Genomic DNA, 24,279 nt, shown 5'->3' with positions numbered 1-24,279 from the left:
CTGTCATCACTCTTTTCCAATTTCATCTTTTTTTTATCCCCCATTTTATTCCCCCTCTTACCAGCAGCGGGTTCGCGTCTTGAAAAAAACCTTTTTCCTTTTTCTGAGTTGTCTTTTTTTGTTTTTTAATACTGCAATGTACCTACCTACTAGAAAGGCAGATTAAGCCGGTGTTTTAATTTAGAATAACGGGGTTGAGCCTGGAGAAAAAGTAATCAAGTCTTTGCCGAGTTTGCATATGAGTATTAATCTCTTTCTTTCTTTCTTTCTTTCATTTTTTGCTTTTTGATGTATGATACTTGTGAGGCTCAACCACCTAGGCAAAGCGTTTGACTTGGGGAACGTGAGACTAATATGAGCGGCATTATGGCGTACGCTTTGTTGGAAGTTTCTTTGGTCGTGGAAATATTGTGGCAGCGAGATGCTCTAATCTGATATCATAATGTCAATTCAATTACTGAAAGCATGATAGTGCAATCCATCCTAACTGAGTGAGAGACAGGAAGACGCAAAGAAAGAAGCATCAGGATCACAGCAAGATAGAATGACTTCATCTCCATGAAGAGTAATTACACGTAATCATCACACAGGAATACAGTGATATCTCCATACCTAGTAGAATACGAATAAAAATATCTACCTAAATAATAGAGACTTCTTAGTATTGGTTCATTTCTTTTTCTGCTTTCTCTCGAATACGTCAGAATGGGACTGTGGCTTCTCTCTTTCCCCAGACATCGGTACAAGTTTGTCTGTACCCTTCTAATTTTCTGCCTCTTCTGACCTCCTTCTCATCCAAAACCACACCTCACTTAAACACACGCACGCACAAAAAGCATCGCTTCTTCGTAATCACGCAAAACCACTCGTTTCGTTTCCCAACTATTTGGCACAGCCGCATAACGCGCAGGCATGTTGGCCCGTTTCACCTTCAGTGTCTGGCGCGGACTAACCCCGTTACAGGCCCTTCAGCACCATGCAACAGGCCGCCAAATTACACTTGTCCTCCCCCCTGCTCGATCCAGCAGCTCCTTGGTAACCCCCTGGTTCGTCGGTCGGTGCCTCGAGGCCTCTCTCTGTTGCCAAGCCGCGGGATGAACGAGCCTGTTTATGAGTCGAAGGGAACCTTGACGGTCTGGATCGATCGCTGCTGGGACGGAGCGAAATGCGAGCTTGCAGAGGACAAGCAAGTATTATTACATGTATGGAGGCGATGATGAACGAGGCAGGACACGAGCACAGACACGAGATGTGAGGCAGCGCGCACATGGAGACAGCCAACCTCATTTCATGGGGACATGGACATTGGTCACGCCTCGCCACATGTTGGTGCGTCTTGAAATCTAGCATCAAATGCTAGTGCTGCACCTGCGCTGCACTGCAGGCGTGGATGCGGAACACGATGGTTGAATTGCAGCTGTTCTGCCGCAGACTCGCATGCTACTAGCTTCACCGGCACTGCTGCTAGCATTCATTCTATTAGCAGACCCGCGCCGTGTCGATCCGCTCCCCCCGAGCACAGCCTCACTCTTTGTCTGGATCAGGGCAGCTCTTCGTGCTGGCAGCCCGCGTTCTTTTCCCTCATCCCCAAACCTCTTTCTCACTCTTGGCCCCCCGTTGGGCATCCTTTCCTTCCCACGCGAGACGACAACCGCAACGACACGGTCTTTCTCCAGTCGGTCTTACTTACGGAGCATATACTGGCTCTAACTTTCATTACGTCAATAGCCTGCCGAATGCTGGCTTAGGACCCCTGAGCAATCTGCCTTTGTTCTTTGTTAGATCCGAGCCACTCTTTCTTGGATTAGCACTACGAGCGCTTGTACTCCATCCTGCGTACTTTTTGCTCACGCCATCACATAACCACCCAGACTTCCACGCGCACATAGACATACACGTATACACGTATAGTCTACCACCTGTTCTACGAGTATGTATGCACTCTCGCCTCCACAACCCCTTGCCGCTGTTGCTTACTGAGTTAAAAGCCTGCAGCTCTGGTGGGCTGCATCGGTGGAGACCCCCCGAGGCTCACTCGTTTGGCCTCTGTTCTGGAAATCTTGCATCTACTTGCATCTCAGACCCGTCCCACGCTGCTGGGCTGAATCATACCGTTCTCTTCAACCGCCTTGCGCAACCGCCACGGCTCGGCCCGGGCCATGGATTCATACGATGACGACATCCGGCGGCAGCAATATCATCCCTCGCACTCGATTCCCGATGCTGCTTATCCGGACGACTCGCCATTCCGGCAGCAGCAGCAGCTCCAGACGTCCTACAGCCCTGGAGGCTTTGGCGCGAGCCCTTCGCATCCCTCGCATGGAATGACGCCTTTGCCCTCACACGTGGGACCTCAACCTGGATACCAGCCTCAGCATCAACAACAGCCTCAGAACCAGGGAACTTGGCAGCCCTACGATATCCCCAGCAGCCCTCCGCCTCCCTATGACCAGAACCAGGCTCCCAGCACATACCAGTACTCGCAAATCGATGCAACGGCTCTCGCCAACCCGGCTACACGTCCAAATACGCGCGTCGATGTGACTGTCCAAACGGGGGGAATAGAGATGATGCCGCTACACGGCGCGACAGTTGCCTTGTCTCCTCAAATGGCACCCTTGGCTCCAGGAGCCTCAACCTCTGCGCTGACGCAGGCCAGCAATGCTGCTGAAGACCCCTATAAACTAGACGCGGCAGCTGCGGAGCGCAGGCGCAAACAGAGGCGCCTCAAGATTTGCATCATCCTCTTAGCCGTGCTGTTTATGTTCTGTGGCGCGCTGATCATCGGCGTGGCGTTGGGTGTTGTTAAAGGGGCACTCAACAAATCATCTGATCATGGTCCTAGTCCTGGTCCTAGTCCTGGTCCTAGTCCTGGTTCTGGTCCTGGTTTCTGATGTCGAGAAACGTTAATTTGTCTCCCTCGGCCGCCGCGCCTATGCTGGCAAAAGTCATGCTTTGATCTGCAGAAGCCAGCGTCATTCTTCTTCTCTTTCATGTCTTAGTTTCCGCTTTCTTTCTCTTCCATCTTCTCCATCTTCCTCTTCCTCTTCTTCCTCTTCGTCTTCCCCTTTCTCGTATTTCTTCTCTTATTTCTTCTTCCCCTTTCTTCATTGTCCTTGGCGCGGGAGCGATGGGATTGTGCCGTACATGAATAACAAGGGACGGTGATGATACGAACTGTATAAGCATGCTGCCCACATAATGTTATGTGCGAGCGAGGTGTCATGGCGTCTGTCTGGTTTGATTTATGGTTTCGAGTGTCATTTTTGCCTATTGGTTTACCTTTACAAAGAGGGCTGGGTGTGTGCCCGGATGTTTTAGCATGTTTTGGATTTATTTTTGGGTTGGGGCGAATAGATTTTGAGACCCAGTATCTGCGGATGATAATATGGAATGGGCGGCCAAAATCACAAAGGCGGCCGGGATAGGTACGACCTGTGTGGCGTTGCTCGCATGCCAGAGACAGTTGGTCATGAAGCTGCCACCTACTAGGAGCTAGGAAAGGAAACATGATTATGATAGCTACCTAGCACGAGCTGGAAAAGACTGGATATAATTTTTGGCATCATTGTTTTGGCCACCGGCGATTTCTTACTGATTTCTTGGGTTGATTTGCAACACGATTCACTTTGCACATGCCGCGTATCAAGTATATGCGAGGTATGGCATGTTACATTCATCATGGCACTTGCTAGCTGAGACGGATTATTCTATTCGTGAGCATCAGATGCCAGATATAAAGCAGCATCGTCGAGGAACTTGTTACATCCTCTGGCCTTATTCTCTGGCACCGTTGCTTGTCACAAGGCACAGCCACGATGCCCTCTCCCGGGGCCATGCTTATACGAGAAATCTGCCAAGAGTTGCCCTTTTCTTCACCGTGTCTTACAAGTATGTTCATACTACTAACATGATTGCTGCTACTAGCAAAGTTTGCCACGGCTGTCAGTCAGCAAGCCGATGCTTGTTCCCTCTCACAGCACGCACTTACACAATCCCTGCAAAGGTAAACCCACTCCGTTCACCCCCCACCTCTATACGAGGCACGACAATGGCGAGTTGAGCAACTGCCATCTCTATGAAGATATTCGCTACGGGCACGGGCAGAAATGCCGGGAGTGAAAAGCATGGACGTACAATCTAGCGTGCGTCGATAGCGGCAGTGGCGGTATCTCGAGACGAGCCGTGGTGGATTAGCGGCATCGCCGTCAAGGTTTGGCGGCAGCGGGTAAGCTAGGACAGGCTGGGATTGTATTTAAGGATATTACAGGCCCAGCTCGAAATCTCCAATGTTTTTGCCATTACAGGCAATGCTGATTGCTCCGGGAAGAGGGCAAACGGAGGAGCCGTTTTTTTGCTACTCCATACATGCACCTAGTAAGCACATGGCTCACAGCTTCAGAATACTGGGACTAACACGGCCGCTTCCAGGAACGGTGACCGAAGAAGTGGGATCTGCCACTTGGAGACGAGCTTCTGAAGCAACATGTCGGTTCTCGGAGTGGACGATACCGAGCATCTGTTACTGCATCCGGAGTAGCATGTGCCATCTAGATTATACCGACCGGCGAGTCTGGGGGATCGGAGCTGTGGTTTGCCAAAAGGAGCTGCATGTGATGGTATACTAATAAGACATCTTTTTTAGTGGCCCGAAGGATCGACAGATTCGATAGCTTCAAGAAGCACCAACAGCCATCGGTGTCAGGAGCAGAACAGCCCAGGTAAATCCTGTGTTGAGGGAAATGCTCTCTCGCCACTCGTTTGAACCGATCCACCGTTCAAAGACAAGATTTACTGGTAGCTTCCGCTTTGAATGCGACTTATAGAACGGGCTCGGAGGATTTGTGCATGGAGATGGCGATGCGAGCTGCAGCTATGTCTCCGAACAGAAGGAGACAGAAATTCATATGCCGGCCGGGGCCCCAAAATATGACGAAAATGGGTTGCTGCTGTCAAAGCAAAATCAGTTTGGGGGCCATATCCGCGGGTCTGCCTTGTAAGCGGGACATCAGACCGACTTTGTGGGATTTCCTAGATTGGATGAGACAGCCGCGAGTGGGTGCAGATTTTTTTTTTTCAAACCCTCGCTTGCGCTTCATCTCTGTTGTCAGACGCGGAAGAGCCTACCAGTATAGGTAGCTCCATTTCGATGAAGCCGAGATCTGAGTCCGCCGTAAGAGAGGCTGAGGTCAAGCTTGGCGACTCTGGAGGTCTGGCAAGTCCGAGTCTTCTTTTTCTGTTTTACTAACCTCTTTTTGCCCTTTGCCCTGGCCTATTCTTTTGCGGGTACTGTACGGTATGTTCCCATACCAGTGATCCGTGCATGGTTGGCGAAAATGCCGTTTGCCTGATGGTCTCGTGACGATTGTTAATTTGGCCGGGTTGCTGCCCAAGAATAGCGGAAGCGGCCTCGGTATCCCGCGATGAGTTAGTATCTGCGCAATCTGAGACATGACCAAGGGCAGAGACCAGCTAGCCCATGACAACTTGGTACTTGGGACGGGATAGCTGGTGGCGATGGTGGTAGTAGTAGTAGTCGGATTGTCTTTGGTCTCGAGACACGGGTTTCCTTTCTCGGATTAGACGAACAGGAAGCACCTGGAGAAGGGATGAGACTGACAAATGACGGACCCAAATGAGAAACAGAGATCATCGTTGAAGCTTGCAAGATGAGGTTCAGTTTCCGAAGCTCATGGCAAGTCAGTAGGAGATGGCTGCAAAAATCGGTTACCCAGGTTTCGAGAGAAGCCGTTCGCATCAGAGCGTAATAGAGGAGAGAAGAAGAGCGGGATACTAGAACAGAGAGCCAATAGTGACAGCGAGGGAGGAAAAAGAGATCGACCCATTCTGGACGATTGGCGACCCGCAAGTGGCAGAGGTTGTTGAAGCTATATTTGAACCAATCTTGCCAAGGCAGTGCCAGTGGCAGATGGTGGTGGGTAGGTAGGGATTGAACGTGTGCAAGCATCCAAGTGAACCTGAACCATGTCCCTGATATTGCTCGAAAAGGGCATGGGCAAGGACTTTTGCTTGTCTTATCTTTCTGCCACGTTAGTACCTACTAGGTAGCCAAGATGCAAATACTAACTTTGTACAAGTGAGATGAGGCAGGAGGTACGGGAAGCAAGTTGGGAGATTTGAACACATGGAGATTGAGATTGAGGGCAGGAAGCGAATTGGCAGCAGTTCGATTCTTTTCCCTTTCAACCAACTCCTACCATCTCAGCATTCTGTAATTTCTGCGGCACTGAGTTATGAAAACTCGCTACCTACGACAACTTCTATTCTCCATCTTTCATCTGTCACTTGACTGCTCCCCTGTGGTTCTTTCTTTTCTCTCCCTTGGTCTTGACGGGCTTGGCATTCATGTGATATGAAACGCTGACAGGTTTGTTGCATACAGACATATAGACATACGGGGAGCCTGCAAAGCTGATCGCGGACTAGCTGGCCCGCCACGCGCGAGATGATGCAACGGACCGGCCTCGTTTTTTGACAGCTTACAGGCACTCGTGCTAGACAGAAGGACCCTGGCTCAGCTTGCTTGTTTGGGTGCCCGAGCCGCTAAAACACGCGGGCGGAAACGAACGAGGATGGAGGATAGAGGCACCAGCAACTGGGTAGCTGTATCTCTACTCTATCTGCAGCCGCGGAGATGATGCCGCTAGTGGACGAAATGCCTGGCCAGGAGCCCTTGGAACGACGCATCGCATGATGCTCAATTTGCAGGCATCACAGGTACCATTGCAAGCACTCGCAACCGCGCCGCACTTTCATCTCATCACCTGGACTTGTCGTCAAGCATTCAACACCCAATGAGCTCGTTGGCGCGCCTCTTGGGCCCAATCTGTTGTCTTGCTTTCGAAATTAGCCCGGTCCTCGGGCTCCGTCGTTGCGGGTTGGGTTGACGGCATCAAGGATTACTACCCCGGTTGGTACTGTATTCGTAGCTCATAGCCATTATACCCAGAAGAAGCTTGTTTTTGCCACTGACTGACTGACAAGCACATGCAATAGATGCCCGTGTTTCGTTTACGATACTGCTTGCTCTCCCTTTGGCCGCCGTCACAAACGACTCGTACTTTGATTGTCTTGTCTCGTTTCAGGGCTCAATCCACATGCCGGAATCCCGCCGCTTGCTCTCTCCACGATGTCTGGCAACTGACAAGTTTACGCGAGCCCCCATCAAGCCGCTCTGTGCAACCCGAGGCCTTTCGGATCACCACTGCCGGGACCCAAGTTGAAGCTGAAGCTGGAACTGGCACCACCCACTGTGTCTCGTGCAAATTCATACTCATATGCGTCTTGATTCCGGGGCCGTGGCGCGCCATCCGGGGGCCAGTTGAACCGCCCGATGCCACCATGTCCAGTTGCGTGCCTCCAATTTTCTGTTTCCCTTTTCCTTTCTTTTGCCAGCAAAGTCATGGTTCCCTCCCTGCGCCGACCGAACTTACACACCACTCTGAGACATGCCCTGCGTCTCATTGGCTCTTCCCGTGTACGCCCTGTTTGCTTAGCCTGACATTCTCTTAAGACATGACATGGTCCGTGTATCTGCCAAAAAGTGTCTGGCAAGGTAGGCATAGGTTGATGCCTTGGGCTAGCATTGTGCATAGCGTGAGGGCTTTTTCTCCCATCCAGTTTCTTCTGATGCTCTGTTCTTTTGCTTGAATTGGATTTTACTTGGTGACTGGGATCCCCCTGCTCTGGTGCGTCCCAAATCCTTGGACGGCGGACCCGACAGGAACAGTTCAATTTTTGAAAGGGGATCCTCATTTTCAGTGCCCCTGCTTGGTCCTGAGAATGCTTTCGATTGGGCACCAAAAAAAGGAAAAAAGAGAGAGGAGTCATCTTGTAAGAGAGCTACTCACTTTCCAAGGCTACTCTGTACCGCTACTCGGTTCAGCCTTCTGCCTCTCTCCTCTCCTATTGCCTTCCATCTCTTGTGTCTTTTGTATGCAGCACTCGCGTATCTTTCTCTATTGTCTCCCTTGCAATACTATGCTTTAGCCTTTTTTTTATTCTTTCTCCTCATCCTCCCTTGCTTGCTCATCTACTCAGTGGCTATTAAGCGGTAATACTTACGATCCATGGTATTAGTCCGCCCGCTTTCGCCCGCCCTTGTTTCTCTCATTACACACACCCTCCTCCTTCTCTTCCGTCATAAATGGTGCTGTTACATTGCTGCAACCCCCCGGCTCAGTCCGTCCGGTACTCGCTCGGACTAACACAAACTTAGAACTCGACTCTAGCCTGCTCTTCGAGTCCTCGGTACTAGTCCTGGTGCTGCTTCGAGTACCCTCAAGGCTGAAGGCTGATCAAAGTGCATGGATGTAGTACGAGTATGGCATGCATGTTGTAGATATATATTGCCCATGCTTCCTAGCCCAAACCATGCTTGCCCTATCCTACCTGCTAATCTAAACCGCCAGCACCCCCATGCAAGTTGTGGCATCATTTTATATGTTGAATCTCTGAGCGCTTGCTGTCGCAAAGGAGAAAGACGTGTTTGGTCACCTGTCATTTATTGTCATTATCACCGCCTCTGTCTCTCTCCCCCCTGCCTCCAATTTCTCACGCAAGATTGATATAAGCCAGAACGCGTGGGAGGAAAGAGAACTTATTGAAAGAACCGTCTTCTTGAGGCGATTCAAGGTGTTCAGGTCAGACAAGTAGGCAGACATACTCGTACAGAGATACAGGCAGGCAAGCAGTCAGTCAGTCAGTCAGTCAGCAAAAGAGTATTATACGATACTCATCACCCGCCTCTTTGGAGTTGACGGGTATTGCTTGGTACTTTCAGCACCTGATTGTACTCTTCTGTATCCTTTTAGTCCCTCCGATATCCCTCGTCTCTACAAGGTACGGAGTATTATTTCCTATCCCGACACCTACATGCGCCTCCCCCCGATATCACATATATATTCTATATATACCCACGCGGATATATTTCCCTACCTAGTCCTTACTTCGCATCTACCTACATATGTTGGCGGAGATATGTCTGTATACGCTCTACATCTATGATCCTTCATTGCCCTAACCAACCAAGATTTCTCACTCTATCCAACAGACGACTGTAACGACTCGACGGATTCGATACGCAGCGATACGATACGGCACGGCACGGCACGACTCTCCATTCAACCCCCCAGATTTTACACACCCCCCACTGTTTTACATCATACGCACCAAAAAGCCGCCATCCCTAAGACAATTTTTTCATTCTTTCTTTTTCTCGGCGCCCTACTGCAACTTTGTCTCTCTCCCTCTCTTAGCTCAGTCTACCTTGCAGGGCTCTTTCTAGGGTGCTGCGTGCTGAGCTTGGCATCTGATCATTTATCCAGCTGCCATCGGACCCGATCATGACTTAGATCGTTCCTTTTGCTCCCACCTCGTGCTGCGAGACTGTTTCAGGCCATTGCCACTCGCATCACTGATCCTCACTGCTACCTAGTAGTATTTCGTCTTTTCTCATTTTCCCCCTCCTCCCCCGCCTCTTTTTTTTATTTTTTATATATTGTTTTATATTTTGCACTTTATTTTCTTTTTCTTTTTTTAAAACCCTTTTTTCACCAAGGCTTCACCACTGTTACTACTGGGTGGTTAGTGGGCTAGCACCTTCCCACCTATACTAGCCGTTGCCCGCAGTAGCTTCCGTACTTGTGCTCTACTATATTTTCTCGTCGCTACTGCTCTGCACCTGCCCATATACAAAAAGCGAAGAGAAGCCCTTGTCCCTTCCTTTGCTGCCCAAATCTGATCAACATCCCCCTTTTCTCAAGCCAAGCTTGCTCTCTTCTCCTCCTCTTTTTTTCAACCTCCTTTTTGAAAAAATATCGTCAAATCCTCATCACCTCTGCCTCGCATTCTGATTACGATCACCTTTGCGAAGTCACAATATCGTTCCAATCAGCATTGGCTATTTTTCATCCTCCTCACAACCTTCATCTGCATCTGCTCGCAACCAACCGCATCCTACCGCCACGACGCTATTCTCCTTCCAGCTACTTTTTTTACCCCCAAAGGCACACACGAGCTGCTATCAATCAATACCCTTGCCAACATTCAAAGTAGGTACTTTTGTCATAATTATTTCTTCTATTTATTTCTTTTTTCTCCCATCCTGATACGGCCACCGCTTCTTTCATCCTTGTCTCAACCCGTTCCAAGGGGAGAATCAGAAACAAGAAAAAGAAAGAAGAAAAAAGAAGAAAAAAAAAAAATCGACAGATCGTTGTGATAAGGCAAGAAAAAGAAAAAAAAAGAGAGAGAGAGAACAGCATCCCATCCAGCTCGCGGCTACTTCTGCTCTTGTTCTCTCAATCTTCGCTTAAGACCCCCCCGCCCTGCAAAGCCGTTTTTAGTGCTGCAACTCGACATTCCCAGGCTAGCAGCCAAATCAAGTCGAACGGCCGATATCCTCACAATCCCCGTCGTTTTGCAATATAACCGCCATTCACCGCCCCCACGACGGTTCAATTTTTCCGGCTCGTCTTGAGAGAGTGACATTATCTGATTGATTACTCACCCTGGCGACTGCAACACGACGTCTTGTCTGGCCTTTTTTTTCTCCCTCTCCTGTGCCCATTGCCTTTGACCTATCGCGGCATTCCCTCATACTCGCTTTGCTCTCGCCGTCTGACCGTCATCCAGCGTTTCCATTGGCCAGCTTTTTATACCCCGGAACTTGCAGCGTCTGCGGCTACGCGAGACGAACAGTCCCGAAATTTGTCTCAGTGGCGGCTTCGTGTTTCACAGCGCATCGCCGGCTCGGCCCTCGAGGCTTTATACAGCCCTGTGCACCGTCAAACCCGCTCCTCGTTGGACTTGAAAAGCACTGCCGGTTGGTTACACTGCTTTTGTCTCGCCTCTTGTTATAAGTCTCAACCTTTTAGGCTGCATTGCGCCATATATCACCGTTTGCCATGGCGCCGCGAAGTCCCTACTCGTCCAGGTAAGACAATGACCCTGCGACATCCAATTGACCTTGGTCGATATCGGATGATATTCTCCTCTCCTCTTCTCCAAGTCCGTCTCAAGAGTCCTCTGTCTAACCGCATTGCTTTTCATCTCATAGCCGTGAGCTCCATGTGGTTGTTCTTGGCGCAGGTTTGTCACGCCTCAAGCTCCCATGCCGGACGTGCCACATCGCTAACCGTCTTGCTTAGGTGGCGTCGGCAAAAGTTGCCTGACTGGTGAGTCTTGTCATCACCTATCCCAGCCACCATTTTCAATGCATTTCCTAACAGCAGAGCAGCCCAGTTTGTCCACAATGAATGGATCGAAAGTTACGATCCTACCATTGAAGACTCGTACCGCACTCAGGTCCAGGTCGATGTAAGTTTTCCAGGTCCCTCGAGTCATTATGGCCTGCGCATCGTTGCCAAGTTTCTAACACTGTGTTTCCGCTCTCTAGGGCCGACAAGTAATTCTGGAGATGTAAGACTTCTGACCACTCTCTAACCGTTGCCCCATGTCTTGGTTGTTGTTGGACAGTTTCTGATATCAAGATGACAGCCTCGACACAGCCGGCACCGAACAGTTTGGTATGTTCTCCTTTGTCGTTTCTTCTTCATCCAACAAGGCATTTTCTAAACTAACGCGTGGTTAGTGGCCATGAGAGATTTGTACATGAAAACCGGCCAAGGTTTCCTGCTCGTTTTCAGCATCACATCAGCCTCGTCACTTAACGAGTTAGAGGGGCTTAGGGAAGAAATCCTTCGCATCAAAGATGACGACAATGTTCCTATGGTTATCGTCGGGAACAAGGCCGACCTGGAAGAAGGGAGAGCCATTCCCCGCGCCAAGGGCTTTGCAATCTCACAGAAATGGGGAGCTCCGTATTATGAAGCCAGTGCCAGGACTCGAAGTGAGTTTGTTCCCGCTACATGGTTTCCGGACCCCACTCAAGCATACTAACCGTGGCCAAGCAAACGTTGATGAAGTCTTCATCGATCTTTGCAGACAGATGCTCCGCAAAGAAGATGATACGACTGATCCCGACGACAGTTCAAGGATAGATGCGCTCAAGGCATCCAACAACAAGCGCAGGCGACGCTCTAAGTTTCGTGATAGCACCCATCCGCGATGCGTCATACTGTAATCGGCTCATCCCCTATTTCACAACCGAAAACGCCCATGTGGGCTACGGCAAAGAGCACACGGAAAAGTTGCCAACGAGAACAAACAGTGGAGGAAACCCTTTCATCACATGGACCGCATGTATATACCCGGGTATTTGATTGTGTTTGCTATTGAGCAAAGCGGGATCTTGTTTTTTTCACGCATGGCAGAGCGCTTCACCCTCACATGGTTTTGTCCAAGGCCCCTCGACGACTAGCCCTATGTATCCGACGAAAAGGCTCCTGTGACCTAGATTCGAGCCCAAACACATTCGGGAGACAACCAATCGATTCGTTCCTCTTCGCGGCAAAAACGTTGCAAGGCCGCCATCACCCTACTGTAACTTCTTCACCTCGGAGCAAGCTGAGACTAGATGTGTGCTCGATTTTCTTTCTTTTTTCGTTTTCATCTCCTCAGCACTAGAAGAATGGGTGGTAATTCCTGGGGAGGCGGGGGGATATGGTACAAGACATCGACGGCGTTATTAGACTTGGACGGGCAAGACTTGGAACAGATGTTGAGATAATAGAAGCACGCATACTCACTCACGTGGTGCGGGACGGACATCAAAGAAGGAGTATACAAGAAGGAAGGGTTAGGTTGACAAGGTGCAGCAATTCTATTTATTCCTTACCCGCAAACAAGACTTCGAGGTGCTTCTTCAAGATATAGTTTACCACACAAAACTTGGCGTATATTTTCCCATCGGACAGTCTGGAGCAAGGACCTTGTGATTGCTTAGGAAGCCTCTCTTGAAAAGAGCGCTATGATGTCGCTGTTCACAGGCGAAATGATGGAAGAGCGATGGAGGTTGATAACTATGAGCGGATAGACAGACACGATGAGTACACAAGGACTAGATAGAAGAAGAGAGCAAAAGAGTAAAAGGAATAAATAGAAAGAAGAGACAAAAAGGAATGGAAAATGAAAAGAAAAAGAAAGGGTCTGGCCGGGGATTGAACCCGGGACCTCTCGCAAGCAAGCTGTAGGGTTTACCCTAAGCGAGAATCATACCACTAGACCACCAGACCGAAGATGTTCTTCTTGATGGAAGGGAGTGAAATATTTGGCATTATATGCTCACGCATTGCACGCCTCGACTGCAAAAAAATGAAAATGACTTACAGGCAATCAAGGCACTCCGATCATTCACGTCTTTCTGATTCGAATTCGCGGTCGGATTGTAGATGGAGTGCTTGCAATTACTTACTCGGCAGGATCCACAATTCTCCTATTCATGCAACAGGTGCATACTCTTGACATAGGTGTCGAATGTGCAGGGCAACGGGCTGAATGGCCCAACCATTCTTCACGGTATCATCGCGCTGATCGCCTTGGTCCCGGAGTACGGCTATGAGTACCTTTGGTGTTCATATGGCACGGCTAACAAGGTTCAAAGGACGTAACGATGAATGGAGATAACATGTCCGATGTCAGTTGTATCTATCCCTCATGTGTGGGGAGATATGATTGGTAAACAGTGCTTGAGGTTTCTTCTCATAGCTTGTGTGTGTTGGAAGACATCTAGGAGTGCCCAGTGAACAGCTAACCATTTGTATCTTGGGCTTATCCCGCGTACCCAGTAATAGTGCTTGAATGTGACGATCGCGAGGGACTTGCATGGTGATAGATCACCTCTGGAAGGAATGAAGCGGAGATCATAAGCTAGGCAAGCATGCGTTTTTAGACGGTTGACATGGACATGATGATATAAATGCACTTCTCAGAAAGAAAGCGTGGTTTGAAGGAACCAATAATATTCAAGGCTCACGATGAGATCGGACACGAAAGCAAGTGAGGGGGCGATATTGGCTGAGACAGCGCGATTCTCACTGCAGTATCGTCATCAACTTGCAGCATTCCCCAGAGCCCATTTCGTATATAGGAGGGAGAGACAGATTTTAGGATAGACTGTAAGGGGAGAAGGGCTGGATGATGTTGGCCTGTTGCGATAGGTTGAATGGATGCGCTAGGGAGAACTTCGTCTCTTAGATTGAGTGTAAGAATTAGCCCGAATGAGCATTTCTGTGATATCAGAAAATGATGGAGCGCAGGTGATAGTCAAGCGGGGAAGCTATGGGGGCCCAAAGGCAGAGAGGCTGGCCTGTTTGAATCTTCAGGCACTGCAATCTCAACGCAGATATGTATCGAATCTGGCATAAGAGTGACTTGAACAGAGAGAGAAGCGGTGGTGTAAATGCATGATTTGGAAATGACCACTTGGCCGTATGTATGAAATCGACTATCGTAATGATGAGCACCACACCGCAACTGGAAGAAGCTAAAGGAAAAGCACGATCACGCATTCATAATGCCCAAACAAACTCTCATTTCGTTGGGATCAGTCAATATTTTGGAGTCTCAATCGGACACCGAAGCACGGAGAGAATGGTTTGTCTCGTAGATGACGACTCTGTTCACTGGTAACCGTGTCTATACGCACTGGAGAATGTATAGAGCGAGACGGTTTGTCCTTGGTGGAGAAACAAGCAGTGCGGCGAGGCATCCAGTATCCGGAAATGGGCACCAATCGAATTATCAGCTTCTTCTTCTTCTTCTCAAGAGATAATGAAGACATATCAACCGCCAATCCGGGGAGATCACAACCAAGAGTGACGCTGGCTCTAAGACTCCGGTTATCGACTGAATTGGACAAAGAAGTCACAAAAGTGCATGTTATAGAATGTTAGGAAGTGTTGTTCGCAGAAACAGTTGCTGCTGTTGTCAACTCACGCGGGCTGCTTTGGCGTCACGCGCTCCGCCTATTGGAAAACTGGGCTGTCATTACGGCTGTTGGTCGAATCGGGCCAACTACCAACATTCCGCGCATGATAGAGGTGATGGATGCATGCTTTTCGACGCATTACACCACCCTACTAACGGATAGGCAGAAGGAAAACGCTTCAAGGTTGGCTGGAGGTACGGCTAAATCCTGCGAGTACCATGAAAGAAGACACTGGAAGCCGAGTTGTTTTCGTGGATACGCTCTGGAAACTTGGCATGTGCCCAGAGTCGATTAGGCTGAGATTAAGTGTCCCAATATAGCAATGGCTTGCACCGACCAGAGCCACTCAGCTCGTGCTTTGATTCAGATTGACTATCAGATCAATATGGGTAGCTCCGTACTTCCTATGTTGCCAGCGAGCACAGGCTGATTCTTACCTGAGGTAACATGTGAATCGAAAAGGGGGGCTTTTTCATCTGTCGGCGGCAGGTCGAAATAGAAGCTTTCCTGAGCCTAGAGAAAGCGAGCGAAGCAGCCCACTTTCATCCTGCTGAATCCAAACACTTGGTGGTACTAGTACGAGTAGCAGCCGAGACCACTCCGGGGTCGATTCCGCCTTTCCAGTGTGTGTGGATGCAAGGTGAAGAAATGTGATTGACATGGGCTGACACACAGTAGCGCGTCGTGTGCTTCTAGCCATGACCAATGAACTAGTATCTCGTAAGGAGGCCCACGCCTGGGAGTGTACCGTCCAAAGAGCATTCTCAAGGGTCGAAAAGGAGGCCTATTGTGTGCCGTACAAAGTGGGCGTCTTGGTCTTCCGTGCTAGATGTGAGAAGGTATAGCATGGCCCACGTGAGTTTGGGAGAGATGCAACTTGGGCATCAGGGGTGTCGATATGATCAAGATTGCGGCAGAGGCTATGCATGTTAGTCGATGCCTGCCGTTTCCGCTTGGCCGAGAGGCGGGATGAAGATGCATACTTGTATGTACTAACAGCAGGAAGAAAGCGGAGATGAACTGGTGTGGCATGAATGAGCCAAAAGCCGAGGATAGAACGCATAGTGAATTGTGGGCAAGCGTGGTTGAAGCGATACCATGACGCCGGCACAAGGGATCGGCTCAGCATGAACATGGCAATGTGCCAAGAACCCCAAGGGCGAATGAGATGACAAGAACAAGGACCTTGGCCGAGGCTGAGGATTCCGCGTGCCAGATGCCATGACCAAGTCTGGCTGCATGTCTCGAGTCGGCTGCAGTCGCTGGAGGGTTGGAAGGTTGGAGGATTTCGGGTATCGTATCCTTAGTAAAAGTTTGGTTAGCAGGAGGGCGGAACTGTAGTTTCAAGGTGGTGGGTAGAAGCACACAACCTCGGCGCACTTCCAGATCCAGCACGCGATTGATGCCTGTTGCCTCTTGCTCCAACTCACATGGTTCCGAACGCGATGTAGAGAAGAAGAAAAGGAGCGACAAAGTAGAGGGGAAAGCTTCGCAGTGGAGAGGGGTTTTGTGGACAAATGGTGAGATGAAGAAAGGAAAGAAATGAAGCTGTGCTCGTTGTGGCGAGCGAGGGCTTAGTTTAAGCGAGCATGACGAGGCAGGAGCGTGGTGATGATGCCACTGGAATACTATCAGGTACCTCTGTACCTGCTCGGGCAGGAGATATCTGTCGACTGATACAAATAATGAAAGGCTGAATAATATTTACCTTGGGTAGATTAGTAGGCATCTGTTCGTAACGAATAGTTACCGATGTTGAGATGAGTATGTCCGTGGAGGCACTGCTTAATGTCGCGGAACTATTCGGGATAGCCGTATCGTGGGAGCCTCGTTCCAGATGCTGTATAACAAACGCCTCTCGATGTTAGTGTCTTGAGCTATATAAGCCCCATAACATATAGTAGGTACCTGCCTGTATTGCTATATAGGCGTTGTCGAGCTGTAATGAGCGGAACTGTATTCGATATTAGAACACTACCTTGGCCATCTATTCCCCCATTGCAGGTGGCTGCGACGACATGGCGTGTCACTATTTCCAGCCCTACGAGTCCATCGCAAGGGATCAGAGCGCGGAACCGGCACGGAGTTAATACCCGAGTTGGAACCGCTATAATTCGCCTGTACTGTGGTACGTGTACCCCTTCATTTCCCCGGAGAAGTAGACGCTCAAGGGTCCTCGCGGGAACAAGGTGATGGATGAGCCAACTGCGTCGCCTGGCCTCGCTTGATCCCCGCTTGTGGACACTTGTTTCTCGGATTTCTAGTTAATCTGCTCTGTACGAATCAAGCAAGGTAGCCCGTAGCACTAACTAGTACCAGGAAATAAGGAATACTATCCGTACACGCACGGCTCGTGATCAAGATACGGGATGGTGGAGATGTATGACTAAACCCAAGCGATTTGCTCCGTGCGGTAAGATGTTAGCCATCGTGGAGCAATTCGATGCTAGTCATTCTCCCCTCTTCGTTGCCGCCGAAGCCTGCAAAATCAGTATAATAATCAGCGATGACAATAACGAGTGGTACGGGGAATAGCACCCCATAATCTGCATCTTTCAAGGTGCCGCCTACGACGGTCTTGTCATGGCTGATGCCACTGGACATGACTTTGAGAAAGTATACGAAGTAATAGTTCTGCCGCCATTTGCAGACAAGACGGTTAGCCCCCCCCCTGAACGTTGTGCTATGCTGGCCTGAGCTTAGCCCTAGCTAGTCGTCGTGTCTGTAAGGCAAGCGGGCCACTTCTGCGGCCGTGTGGTCCCCCTCTTGGGACCAAGACTCCTTGTCTTTTGTTTTGCAGAAGTCCTACGAGGTGGCAGCACTCGTATCAGGTCGCACAACACAGACATTGAAAGGCGGTTTGCGATGACGGGCTCGGTCGTCGGCCGTTCGTAGCAACACCTGCAGGAGCTTCGTTAGCAGATGCGATCTGGATTCGGGAAGACTGGTATTGGTACGGAATAGAGCGGCTGTGCTCGTACCGTAGGTATCGTATTAGTGCATTCAAACTAGACAAAGAGCTTGCTGTACATGCGATGGCTCGACCCATGCTGGACTGACTGATCAATGCCGGTTCCTGATGAACAGGGGCAGGTCAGCGCGCCAGTGGTGTGATGGGCGAGCTTCTTCGGGGGGCATGATCTCCCCCCCCCCCTCTCTTGTAGCGGAACGGCGTCCGCCAGCGCAAAATGAGCGACGCGCGCGCGTCCAATGAAGCGGCAGTTTCCATCATCTCCATCGAGGACAGCAATTTGACATGCATAAGCTGCCTTGCTAGTGTATGGCGACGGCGGCGTGTGGTTGGCCGGCCGTTGCTCCCCATAATCTGCAATCTTAGTGCTAACCAATGCGGCGTAGCCTCGTACGGAGTGGTACCTCTAGCACGACGTGCCTCCGAGCCGTGGGACGTACTCCAAAGTCGGCAGCGACCCCACTGCAGATAGCCCCACCAATGGGCAATTTGCACGTGCTTGTGTCTGAGCTAAAGATGGTCATGAGCCATTGCCGAATCTTGGGTGGGATGGGATAAGACGAGATGCGATGTGATGCATCAGTAATTTTTTCGCGGTGTATTCGTACTAATTTACGGCTACCAGATTTTGCAGCTTTGGGGAGGGGATATTGGACAAGGCCAAGCCAGGCGGTTGAGCGCGCTGCCTCCACCTGCGATGCTACGAGCACTGTACTGTACTGCTTAGTAGGTGGTACTCGAACTTGTATCGTCTTCTCGTCATCACTCATCACTGCACGCGCTGCTTCATGTTTGCATGCTCTCGTTTGTGTGGCAGCCGGGAACGATGCCGCAAACTTGCCTCGAAAATACCCCTTGGTGAGGCTCACACAAGCACGGAGAGCAAATCGGCGCGTGCCAGAAGACTCAGCCCATCTCGAAGTGCCACCATCGTCCACAAGCACGTTTCAATGTTGGCTGTCAGGGTTTCCGAGGACGGGTTGCTGCCAACTTCCCGTGGGTGTGTTGCAGTGCAGGCAGTGACAGGGGCAATGATGCTACATCCCCCATGATGGATAATGCAAGTCGAGAAAAGGAGAAATGCTTGTAGAAAGAGAAAAATCAATATTGAATCGCCATTCTTTATTCTTTAATTTTTTTTCCCTCTGGGTGAAGCATACGTGTTCTTGTTTGAATGGCCACTCTAGCAAGCATGAAGAGCCGCGCGACAAGCAAGTACTTCTCGTAATAGAAGCGCACGACCCAAGGCGCTGCATTGTGCGTACCGCCAAGCGACGCGCAAAGAAAAAAAAAATTAAGAAGAAGAAGAAGAAAAACACCGTCGCATCAGGGACCATGGCGGCGTTCTAGAAGTGCCAAGTGCGACAAAACAAGTGCAGAGGCGGCACGGGTTTGTTCCAGATGATAGACATGGCCCATCGTTGGATGCTACCGTGCAGGACGCAGTACTTGGTAGCGCTGCAGCACGCAGTGGTCGCCCAAGTACCTTCAGCAGTCGCCGGGTCTCTTTAAGCCCCCTGTCGACGAGCTGGAGGGGTAGCACAGGTGGCACAAACAAGAACCTTGAATGTCTCTGATGCAGTGCCCTCGGTAATGCTTCGCTCAAAGCCGCCGCAACGCGAACAGGCACTCGTCTAATAAGGATGAGGCATCCGGTGCCTGATAAGCTGAGAGGCAGCTATCTTCCATGGTTTTCCCTGTCTGTAGGGACAGTTAGCAGAGCAGGTTAGCAACCAACACTAAATGTGCAGCACACGCTGCTCCATATCGATAAACAGGATTGATGGAAGAGCATCGACTGGAGGGATGCTGCCTGTTCCGGAATAGGGCGGGAATGCTAGTGGCAGTGGCCATTTTCCAATTTGTGGATCGATCACAAACCCCACACACACTCTTTATCTTTTGCGGGACTGCCAGCCTGCAGTAGATTCTTGGGTTAGTACCTTCGTAGTACCGAGTGCTGGGCGTGTCGCTTTAGATGCTCACGCCTGGGCCGTTGTGAACGAGGGACTCCCTGGCTTTTGCGGTGCAAAAAGGACAGGCTGTCTGCGACTGAGCTCGGTCGGTCCCTGTAGACTGTACGGAGTAGTAGTGCTGGTGCTCCTCACCTTGCCGTTGAATCGACCCGATTGCGGCGTTTGCTGCAGTTGCTGTTGCAGTTACAGGGACGGGTACGAGTATGTACAGCGGCGGCTCGGGCACTTTTCTTTGCACGCAAGCGGCGGCGAAGAAATGGAAGCGTGCACGAGAGATATGACCTGTACCTTTTCGCCAAGGCACCGATGAATCTGGCAGAGTGTAAAAGATGGAACTCCGTGCCTAGTCCAGTGTATGCAGCTCGGCGAAAATGATTGCTGAGGCGGCGGTTTGAAAATCATAGAGTTTTCCACGATATTGACACGTTTTTCTCTTCGGCCTGGGAGGCCGTAGGCCATGAAGACGGAGCCACGGCGGTTGATTCAGGGCGGAATGCAACAGACGGTCGTCTAGGGAGTGGTGAGTTGACGTGACGTGATCCCTTGTTTACATGGATCTTGGACGGCCGTATCGAGTCTGACGAGCAAGGGAAACAAGGTGTCGCCTGGGTGCTTTGCCGGGATGAATCTACAGTAGAAGATGAATGTGTAAAGGTACCTATTGTTTTGTGTTTGGTTTTGTATTTTGCCCGTCTGTTTGTACAGATGTACATGTCCGAGTACGTGCCTCTTGCCCCCCCCCACCACATCCCCTCAAACCAGAAAAAAAAAAAGCAAAAATGTATAACAGGTTCCCATAAATAGATATTTACGTAAATAGGATTCTTTAATCTTTCTTGATCTTCTTCTTCCTCGAGTCTATTGTGTGCCCCTCTTCCCTTCACCAAGCTTGATAACAACAAGCTTTCCCCAAGGATCCAAATCGCGATGGTGTATGTACTTGGAAAGCACTGGCGTCATTTTTGGCAAAGACAAGACCAGCAGAAAAGAGCATTTTGGCACTAGCACGAGGGGGTGGTGCCCCAGTACTCCGTGGCTGGAAACTACCTGCAAGGTACTGCTGCGACAAGCATGCTGACGAAACACTGGCCGGTACTCGCAAGACTAAGACCTGAAGGCACCAGGCATGTGCAGGTACCCCCCCAAGCCTCCGGGAAATGCTGCACCACTCCCCCGATTGGTCTGATGCAAGCAGCCAGTGACATTGAAGCCGCACCGCAAATCAAATCAAAATCCATGGACCAGTTTGGCCCCCTCTGACCCTCTACCCTTCTACTTACCTCTGGCCTCTACTCTCTTTGCCTTCTAGGGCTTCTTCTGCACCCCCCCCTCTCTCCTCTCTCCTGTCTCTCCTCCTCTTCGGGGTCCCTTTCTAGGGCAACTTCAGTCGCTGTCTGAGCCCGCTAACAACCCTCCGCCTGGTACTCACTCACTCACTTCACTCACTCTCCCTTTGGATCCATCAATACATCATAACTGTACGAGTACGAGTACCTCCTCAAGTCCAGCGTGTCGACATCGCCAACCTAAACCCAACTAAAATTCTAGTTGAGCCCTCCAACCCTCCAAAACAATCCGTCACCCCCCCATTTGGTCCAATGCAAACTAGCGCACCAGCCCCAGCGCCAATGAGAAAAAGCCTCCCTGGAAGCAGGTCCGAAAAAGCGCCCCCATTCTACCCAACTACTTTTCTCCTCTCCCAGCAGAGTTCCAGTTGAGTTAACTTGTATCCTCCACTCTCGACGGAGTACATACTCTCTACTGTAAAACCCTTTTCCCTCAAGAAGACGCCGCCTCTCCCCACCTTTCCCGGCTGCAACTGCGGCTCCCACCCCCCAAAAAAGGCCCCAAAAGGCCCCAAAGGCCAAGCCCCGGACAGAGGAGAAAATATGCGAACTGCACCTGCGTCCGTGCCGCTGCCTCACTAAACCCGCCCAAACCGCCAAACTTTGGGCCAACTTGGACGCATCATCAACCTCATCCTCGCTTCCCTCCTCATCCTCGCCCTCGCCCTCGCCCTGAACCTTTTTCGCCGCCCTCGCCGCTTCCACTCGCCGACAAACTTCTCTCGCGACATTTTCTTTCGCATCTTGTGCCGCGCCACGTCTCCATCCGCTGCTATCTATCTGCATTTCCCCGGGCGCATCGCATTTGAAGCGCAGTCCACTCAATTCGCCTCAAAGTATATCCTCGATCGAACCTTCCGCGCGCCGCCGACAGCATTTTGGATTCTCGTGCGCATTATCGAGCATATTATCGAGACTATATAATCCTCCTCTGCCCTAACTCTCGGAGCGCCCTCGATACCACCTCCGTGCTCTCGCCATCATCACCGCACTACCGAGCCGTGTTGTTCAAACCGCGACAGCATTATTCATCACATCATACCTAGTATCTTAACAATCTTTCGCCGACTCCATCTCTCTCTCGCAACCTCACACCCACACACTCTCTGTCTCCTTGGCTACTATACGCCTCATCATTCATTACTCGGTCTTACAACCCTCTTTCGTTATCGTCATCGCCCGTCGCCCATCGTCACCGCGCGCTCTTGGTTATGAACGGCGATCACAGCAGGAAACACTCGACGCCAATGACAATACTACCGCCTTCCACGGCCACCTGGGTGCCTCACCAGGGCATCTGGTCCCCGTCGCCTCTCGATGAAATGCCTAACCCAATCGACTATGACCGAGGCGCCGAGCTGAACTTTGCTGCATCTCATTCTTCTTTTCCTGGGCCGTCGTCCCGCAGCGCATCTTTCGCGACTCAGATGTCACCGCCGCAGAGGATTCCCTTTCGCCATGCCCAGGCCCCTCATCACCCCAGCGACGTGGGCGCCGCATCCTTCTTTGACTATGAGCCGCCCGTTGCTCCGACGCCGGTGCGTGTGCTGATCCGATGCCTGCCGGCCACAACCTCCGAAGCCGATCTGCGTCTCATGCTCGTCTTCTCTCAGGAGCTCGTCAAAATCGAGTTTATGGGCTCCGACAACTATGAGGGCGTCCACTACCGCTCGGCTGTGGTGGTCTTTCGGAGTATGCATGGCGCGACTGAAGTCCGAAACATGCTCGACGGCCGCGCCAACGGTCGCGCCAAGTTGATGGTTAGCATCTTGCCCTCGCCCGACTATGGATCGCCCGACTACGGATCGCCCGACTACGGATCGCCCGTCAGTGCGCCATTCACCATGCCAAACGGAGCACCCAATGCCAGCGCGGATATCTTTACGGCGCCAGTCTATCGTCCACAGCCGGCTCCTATCGGCAACGGCTTTCCGCCCCGTGACGCAATGTCGCCGACATCCAAGGCCGGTCGCTTCTTCCCAGCTGCTCCTCCTCATCAGGACCTTGCTGCTCCAGACACAAAAGCCGGCAGCCACTACAAGAGTATCTTTAACGCACATTCGCCTATTGGCAACCATCTCGCCAACGAGGCGTCAGGACGACTGGGAAAGCACCTCATCAATGATGAGCTTGGCGATGATGACGATGGGGAGCTCCTTAGGGATTCATTTGCCTACGCGGGTAAGGCCACCCCTGCCCAGCGGAGAGGCACTACCCCTCAAGACCCGATCAGCCAAGCAATGGCAAACCTGGCTCTCAACTCGGGCGCCTCTTCTACCCCCTCGCCAATGCCGGCATCGTACCTTGGGGTTCTGGCTCACGTTAACGGCAGCGGCAACGGCAACGGCAACTATATGAGCCTTGGACAACAGCTGCAACAACAACAGCAACAGCAACAGCTGCAGTCACAGCAGCGTCATCAACTTTCTCAACTGCCGCAGCAAAACCCACAACAGCAGTCGCTGCCGCAGCATAACAAGCAGCAGCAGCAGCCACGAGCGCAACCCCAGCAAGACAAGCAGGATAAGCAGCAGCAGCAACAGCTGCCGTATGGAAAGCCCAATTTTCCTCCCGTCAACCCTGCGGATCAAAATCCCCCCTGCAATACCCTCTACGTTGGCAACCTGCCCATTGACACGTCCGAGGAGGAGCTCAAGGCCTTGTTCTCCCCCGTACGGGGTTACAAGAGGTTGTGCTTCAGAACCAAGCAGAACGGCCCCATGTGCTTTGTCGAGTTTGAAGACATTGGCCATGCCACCAAGGCACTGAGCCAGCTGTATGGATGGTGCTTACACAACAGCGTCAAGGGTGGCATCCGCCTGAGCTTCTCCAAGAATCCTCTTGGCGTTCGCTCTCCTCCCTCGCAGGCTCCTCATGGAAACCTGCCTCCTGTCAACGGAATAACCCCGTCCACAGCCAATGGCTTTACGGCGGCCAGTGGCCCTCCCCCTGGCCTGCCTAAACCGACCAACTTTGGCAACCGGACCTATACCTCGTATACCCCCAACAGCCGCGGCAGCAACTCTGGGACACCTATCAATGGCTCTAGTGCTGGCTCTAATTTCCAAAGAGCACCATTTTATAAGAACGGCATCAACATGGCGAAGCCTCATACTCCCTTTGCTTAATGCAGGG

At 51.0% G+C, this 24,279-nt stretch overlaps 8 protein-coding genes and 1 non-coding gene across 9 annotated transcripts; 4 read left to right on the top strand and 5 right to left on the bottom strand.

Annotated features, from left to right (window-relative positions):
* Positions 1-957: 957 nt before the first annotated feature.
* On the bottom strand, positions 958-1,287 carry M431DRAFT_489250 (hypothetical protein; the record flags this gene model as incomplete). Its single annotated transcript, XM_024916653.1, has 1 exon — positions 958-1,287. The coding sequence occupies one exon, from the start codon at positions 1,285-1,287 to the stop codon at positions 958-960; it is 330 nt and encodes a 109-aa protein (XP_024780160.1).
* A 441-nt stretch (positions 1,288-1,728) lies between these two features.
* Positions 1,729-2,946, top strand: M431DRAFT_183664 (hypothetical protein). The gene is made up of 2 exons (XM_024913156.1): positions 1,729-1,934; positions 1,989-2,946. Exon 2 carries the CDS (start codon positions 2,160-2,162, stop codon positions 2,892-2,894), a length of 735 nt encoding a protein of 244 aa, XP_024780159.1. The 5' UTR covers positions 1,729-1,934; positions 1,989-2,159; the 3' UTR covers positions 2,895-2,946.
* A 2,293-nt stretch (positions 2,947-5,239) lies between these two features.
* On the bottom strand, positions 5,240-5,963 carry M431DRAFT_502618 (hypothetical protein). Its single transcript, XM_024918176.1, has one exon. The coding sequence runs from the start codon at positions 5,844-5,846 to the stop codon at positions 5,691-5,693; it is 156 nt and encodes a 51-aa protein (XP_024780158.1). The 5' UTR covers positions 5,847-5,963; the 3' UTR covers positions 5,240-5,690.
* A 4,965-nt stretch (positions 5,964-10,928) lies between these two features.
* Positions 10,929-12,106, top strand: M431DRAFT_489245 (hypothetical protein; the record flags this gene model as incomplete). The annotated part of the gene is made up of 8 exons (XM_024916652.1): positions 10,929-10,957; positions 11,081-11,112; positions 11,172-11,198; positions 11,261-11,340; positions 11,420-11,442; positions 11,521-11,549; positions 11,615-11,872; positions 11,934-12,106. 8 exons carry the CDS (start codon positions 10,929-10,931, stop codon positions 12,104-12,106), a joined length of 651 nt encoding a protein of 216 aa, XP_024780157.1.
* A 961-nt stretch (positions 12,107-13,067) lies between these two features.
* M431DRAFT_t5 lies at positions 13,068-13,157 on the bottom strand. Its single transcript has one exon. It is a non-coding gene; the product is annotated as a tRNA-Pro (tRNA).
* Positions 13,158-15,635: 2,478 nt separating this feature from the next.
* Positions 15,636-15,914, bottom strand: M431DRAFT_530 (hypothetical protein; the record flags this gene model as incomplete). Its single annotated transcript, XM_024920779.1, has 2 exons — positions 15,636-15,771; positions 15,835-15,914. The coding sequence occupies 2 exons, from the start codon at positions 15,912-15,914 to the stop codon at positions 15,636-15,638; spliced, it is 216 nt and encodes a 71-aa protein (XP_024780156.1).
* A 2,523-nt stretch (positions 15,915-18,437) lies between these two features.
* Positions 18,438-18,939, top strand: M431DRAFT_182930 (hypothetical protein). The gene has a single exon (XM_024913148.1). It carries the CDS (start codon positions 18,611-18,613, stop codon positions 18,872-18,874), a length of 264 nt encoding a protein of 87 aa, XP_024780155.1. The 5' UTR covers positions 18,438-18,610; the 3' UTR covers positions 18,875-18,939.
* A 2,306-nt stretch (positions 18,940-21,245) lies between these two features.
* On the bottom strand, positions 21,246-22,143 carry M431DRAFT_182855 (hypothetical protein). The gene has a single exon (XM_024913146.1). It carries the CDS (start codon positions 21,928-21,930, stop codon positions 21,343-21,345), a length of 588 nt encoding a protein of 195 aa, XP_024780154.1. The 5' UTR covers positions 21,931-22,143; the 3' UTR covers positions 21,246-21,342.
* A 551-nt stretch (positions 22,144-22,694) lies between these two features.
* M431DRAFT_69955 (hypothetical protein) lies at positions 22,695-24,164 on the top strand (the record flags this gene model as incomplete). The annotated part of the gene is made up of 3 exons (XM_024921800.1): positions 22,695-23,443; positions 23,517-23,559; positions 23,625-24,164. Coding segments are annotated over 3 exons (1,332 nt in total), but the record flags the coding sequence as incomplete, so codon positions are not given.
* Positions 24,165-24,279: the final 115 nt, after the last annotated feature.

Source organism: Trichoderma harzianum (assembly GCF_003025095.1).
Source record: "Trichoderma harzianum CBS 226.95 unplaced genomic scaffold M431scaffold_1, whole genome shotgun sequence".
Classification (NCBI taxonomy): Eukaryota; Fungi; Ascomycota; class Sordariomycetes; order Hypocreales; family Hypocreaceae; genus Trichoderma; species Trichoderma harzianum.
This window is presented reverse-complemented; position numbering and strand designations above follow the sequence as displayed.